The sequence below is a fragment of the Condylura cristata genome, unplaced genomic scaffold, assembly GCF_000260355.1.
Source record: "Condylura cristata isolate star-nosed mole 26May11 unplaced genomic scaffold, ConCri1.0 scaffold00004, whole genome shotgun sequence".
NCBI classification, from domain to species: Eukaryota; Metazoa; Chordata; class Mammalia; order Eulipotyphla; family Talpidae; genus Condylura; species Condylura cristata.
Genome location: NW_004567105.1, coordinates 2,079,413 through 2,084,701, shown reverse-complemented (window position 1 = coordinate 2,084,701; position 5,289 = coordinate 2,079,413). Strand labels below are relative to the sequence as shown.

The 5,289-nt window shown below is 60.3% G+C and overlaps 1 protein-coding gene across 3 annotated transcripts in view; it reads right to left on the bottom strand.

Moving 5' to 3' along the window:
* TCF20 (transcription factor 20 (AR1)) overlaps positions 1-5,043 on the bottom strand; it is a 69,093-nt gene extending 64,050 nt beyond the window's left edge. For all 3 annotated transcript variants that reach the window (XM_004675621.2, XM_012720464.1, XM_012720463.1), the window contains exon 1: positions 5,006-5,043. In XM_004675621.2, coding sequence (XP_004675678.2) covers positions 5,006-5,011 — 6 coding nt within the window. In that variant the 5' untranslated portion in view covers positions 5,012-5,043. The remainder of the gene's footprint in view (positions 1-5,005) is intronic.
* Between the last annotated feature and the right edge of the window lie 246 nt (positions 5,044-5,289).

Sequence of the window (5,289 nt, the reverse complement as noted above, 5' to 3'; positions counted from 1 at the left end):
CATCTGTTTCATGGTACAAAGAAATGTCAAGACTTTTCTTCGGAAAATCTTGGCTGTACAACAGCTGCAGAGAAGTCTGCCCTGTGACCTGCCCCTGTCCCGAGGCCAGCGAGGGTAGGCCTGCCCACCACCCCTCCAAGCAGGTGACCACCCACCCCATTCACCAAGCCATCTGGCCACATTCTTTCCCCAATGGGGTCTCATTTTTTCCCCAACCTGTCCCTAGTGGGTCCCTGATATTGGCTACACTGCTGGTCCCAAACTGGGTCCCTCCAGTCAGCCCTGGATGTTAGGAGTGGGTGGTCTCCCTTCTGAAGCAACCCAAAGGGAAAGTGACTCAAAGAGCCTTAGGGCCACAGGTGGAGGCTGCCAAGCAGCAGGTGTGGCCCGGGGCAGCTTTCCCATCTGGAGGCCCGCTGGCTCCAAGGCCCAGCCATGCCTTTCCGTCCACCCTGCCTGTCCAGAGACAGTAAGGCTTCGCCCTGCCTCAGACACCCCGAGCTGGGTGCTAGCTGTGGCCACACCTGTCCCCCAGCAACGGGACCTGAGGCAGGGCCCAGTTGGGGAAGGCGGGGACTTCTCCTGGCTTCTGGCCCACCTTGCAAAGTGGGGGTGGCTCCAATGTGGGTCAGGGCTATTCTTAGAGACTTGACTCCCCACACCTCCTGCCGGCCAGGTGGGTGCGGGGCTCTTCCGGGGCAGAGCTGCACAGGCTGCCAGGCCCTGCCCTCTGGCTGTTCCCATTGTTCTGTGAGTTTCATTTTCAAATTCTTTGGCACTGAGTCTTTGAAAAGACTCGTGCTGGCTTCTGCTGGGTCAGCTGTAAAGGGACAGTTGGGGGCACTGAGCACAGAATCATGTCTTCTGGACAAAGATGGGAGGATAGAGGGGTGGGTTCTGATGAAGGGGAGCTGGGAACACCCTCAATTTCTTAAGCTAATTCATGAAGAAAAGGACAACCCCTGCTCTGAGTCTCCGGCCCCATCACTGCCTCCTTCCTGCCCCTTCGCTCCCCTCACTCAGGTCTCAGCCCGGGGCTAGGAAACAAGAAATAGATGCTGAGAAGCTACACTGAGTCTCATTCAAAAGGAAAAGAAGCAGACAGATAACTGGGGTCCAGGCCCTTGTTTGCTCCTGCACCCAGCCCTGGGACTAACCCTGTGGACAGTACCCCAGGCGCAGCTGACCTGCCCCTGGAAATGTCCCCCGCCCAGCACCTCTTCTACCCGATGTCCTGTTCTTACTCTTTCAGTAAACTCAAAGAGACGAATTAGCTAAATTCAAACAGCGGAAAGCCGGCAGGCAGCTGAGTACTCTGGCACTGTGCGGACCTCTGAAAAGTCACTTCTCTCTCAACCTCAGTTTCCTCTGCTGTCAAAAGGGAGGAAGCTATGGGAGATGGACATGAAAACTTCAGTGCAGTTCATGGGCACCCATGAGCTCTGGCCATGGGTCTGTGAAGCGGCCACTGCGGGACATGCAAGGCTCATCTGTGGCGTCACTGCACAGGTCCAAGATGGCCATTCAATCACCCTTTGCTCGAGAATTCTGTTTTTCCTCTCTTAACCCAATTCATCCAAAAAATACTGAAGAACTGACTCAGTGGTTGTGATTCTCGAAGCACATACAATCCTTGCCCCCTCCTCAGGCCCAGGGTGGCTGGGGACACACTGTGTGGCCCCTGCTGTCACAAAGTCCTGCGTCCTTGTCCAGATTACGTGTGGCGCCTCCTACCCCGAGGTCGTGGACTGTGCGGCCTCGTCAGCAGTGAGTGATGCAGGAGCAGCTGGCGGGCTCGTGTGGGGGAGGTGGGGTACGGAGCTGACTGGCAGTGCTGTCCTCACGCTGGCCAGAGGTCAGGCCATGTCTCGCCCTCACCGTTATCCTTCAATGGTCCCAGTTCCACCTCCTCCCAGGAAAGAGCAGGGGTGGCCTGGTCCTTTATGGGTGCCCTTCACCACACAGTTCCTGCTGGGTACCAGGCCGAAGCCTGGTAGGGGTAGGGGTAGAGGGTGAGAAAAATCCTCCCTAGGGCAAGAGCAGGCCAGGCTCTGAGGCTACCCAGTGGGGGAGGCTCTGGCAGCGACCCAGGGAATACCAAGACTTGGCAAAGTGGGGGACAGCCCCCTGCTGTTCCCGGAGAGCTGTGTGCAGCGCAGGGCTAGGGACGTAGGACATGAGGCCGAGGAGATGGACAGGCTGGGACCCTGCCAGGCTGTGTCTCAGGGACGAGCCTGGTGTGACTGTCACCAGCTCCCACTGGTCACACTGGGCTGATGGCCACTGGGTCCATCTTTCCCGCAGTGGGTGCCACGTCCATTAAAATGACAATGTCACCACACAGCGCAGCCCAGAGGAGACCAGTCAACGGGCACAGCGTGTCTGCGGCCACCTGAAGAGCTCTCACAGCCCTCGTTTTGTAGATGGGGCCGCTGAGGCACAGGGAGGTAAGTGACATGCCCTGAGTCACACAGCTCGGAGTAGCCGGAGCTGGGATCTGAGCCCAGGTCTTCAAGGCTGCAGTCTTAGCCATCGAGTCTCCAGGACTCAGTAAACCCGGGAAGATGGGTGGACACAGGTGGCCGGCAGGTAGGGACAGGGACATCAGCACAGCAGGGCCAGCGCCAGCCTCCCCCGCTGTCTACAAGTCCAAGCCCCAGACTAGACACTGGACTCGTGGGCTCCAGCCCACAGGCCCTGGTCTGCCCAACGTGAGGCACAGCTGTGGCAGCTCCCACCTCCCACAAGTAAGCAGAGGAAAGCAGAAGGGCTGAAAGGCTGGACTGAGCGGCTGGAGGCCCAGGTAGCCCGGGAGATCCCCCACAGCCGCCGGCACCCCTGCCCCTGGGGATACTCTCTGAGCAGCCCCTGGCCCATATGGTGGCTAGCACAGGCCACTAGCCAAGGGCCCGGCCTGGTCTCACCAGTTATGTGTCCTTCAGCTACCATCCAAGGGGTTTCACTGTCTTCATCTGGAAATTGGAGAGGGTGGGAGGAGGGGCCTGTCTCCAAGGGAGCGGGTCCCCCTACCTGGGCACCCTCACTCACGCCCCCAACAACCCTGTGAGGCAGGGCATGTCATCTTCAGTATACAGGGCAGGAAATGGGCGCAGAGAGGTTAAGAGACTTGTCCGAGGTCACACAGCACGCCAACAGCAGAGCAGGAATCGAACTCAGACATCAGGCTCCAGAGACCCCAGGTCATTCCCCGCACCACGAAGGGTGACGATGAGACTCTCAGATCGCAGTCCCGGCAAAGGCGAGCTCCAGGCATCCGGAGCTCGTCCCTCAACACCAGCTGAGGAGGGGCTGCCACTACACCTCACTCTGAAAGGAGGAAACTGAGGCGCCGAGCAGGAGGAGGGGTGGAGCTGGAGTCGAAGCCAGGCAGTCACCCGATCACAGGCTAGCGGTGGGAAGGCTCCTTTCCACTGGGATTGTTTCTGCTTGAGAGCTCAGGACGTGCAGCCCCGACGCTGTCGGGCTCGGCGGGCGGCAGGGCCGCGTGCTGAGGCATGCTGGGAAAAGACTTTGTTCCATCCTGTTTTGTTGACATGCTCTTCATTTTAAGCCTGAAAACCAAGCTTCCTGCGAAGAATTCAAACCGTGGAGAAAAAGGCAGCCATGATAGGGCCACCGCCTCCTCGCGGCCAGCGCTGCCTGTCCCGGGGCCGTGTGTGGCCGCACTCTGAACCTCCACGGGGTCCGCGCCCCGCTGAAGACACTGGAACCCAGTGCTGCAGACAGGACTGGGCCCCGGGTCCTGGCTCGCTGGGCCCCATCAGCGGTCACCCTCAGAGGGGTCTTGTTTGCCAGTTTTGACGGAAAGTCCTGCGCTGGCAGGCTCAGGCCACCCTGGGCGGGCACAGGGCACAGAGGCAGGCCTGGAGCCAGGCTCCTTCTCCCTCCAGGAAGCTAGCAGACATGGGTGCCTCGGGAAGGGCTGCCCTGCCCTCACGGCCACGGGCTCATCGAGGGTCCCATCACAGCTCCGTACCCTCCCGTGAGCCTGTGAGGGTGATGTCAGACACGTGTGTGGTCACGGAGACAGATCGGGAGCACCTGCGGCCGACCCAGGACCAGCACCAGGGTCGGGGACCCTTCTGTCCTGGGGCCCTGGGGGCTTCAGAATTCAGTCTTCTGTCACCCACCTGAGTGCAGAGCCCTCAGGCCTGCTCACCCTCCCAGCCTTCTCTCACGCATCCCATTCTTCCTCTTTAGCAAGCCAAACAGAATTACATTCCAGTCACGTGCCGGCCTGCTCCCCAAAGCCAGGCGCCCTTTCTTCCCTGAAAATTCCAAGCCTACCCTCTTTCAAGTCTTTCTCAAATGCCGCACCTCCACCAAGCCCGGCCCGAAAGCCCATTCAGCAAACACTGACGGCACCTCTCGTGGGCCAGCTGTCAAGGCCCCAGGGGCCACGCGTCTTGGGTGCCAGGGCCACTAAAGAGCACACGCAGCGTCACCGGGACAAGCGTTACATAACACACGGTAGGAGGCAGGGCAGGCGCAGAGTGGGAACTGGGGACCCAGGACACGGAGCTGACACCTGCCAGGCAGAAGGAGCCACGTGACGAGGCCGGAAAGGCGCCCCAGGCGCTGGGCACAGACGGGCAAAGGCCCTGCGGTAGGAGGGAGGAAGCCGCTTTCAGGAAGGGAGAGGAGACCTGTGTACTTAAGCGGAAGAAAGCAGGAGATGCAGCTAAAGGAGGGGACACAGCAGACCACAAAAGCTTGGGGACTTGACCCCAAGAGCAAAAGGGGGAGCCGCCGAACGACCCCGCCGGAGGACACAGCCAAGGTTCGTTCATTAACCGGCGACTCAGCATCTTCCGCCACACTCAGGCTTTGCATCCAGCCACCCCGAACCCCGGACACCTGGGCCTCTGGGCATGGGCTTTCAGAGCCTTCCGGGCAGGCCGCCTCCCGTCCCCCACCGCACCCCCAGCACAGGGAGCTGCGCCACACGCGGGCAGCAGCAGCCAGCAGACGGGAGGGCACTTACCAGCATCTCCCCTGGGAGGGGCCAGGCTGCCGGAGGGGCCTTCCACGTTCTCTGGAAATCACAAAAGTCAAGGGTTTTAGTGAGACCATGGCTGAGGAAGCCCTTGAGAGCAGAGCCGGCGCCCCACTGAGGTCCACACCCCGGGCCAGCGTCCACAAAGTCGCAACCTGCCCGCGACCCTCTGGGTCTGACCCCCACAGAACTGGGATGTTCCCAGGCCATAAGGCGCTTTCGAGTTTACAAAGCACATTGCTCACAAGTGGTCTTGGGGCTGGCCTCTCCCC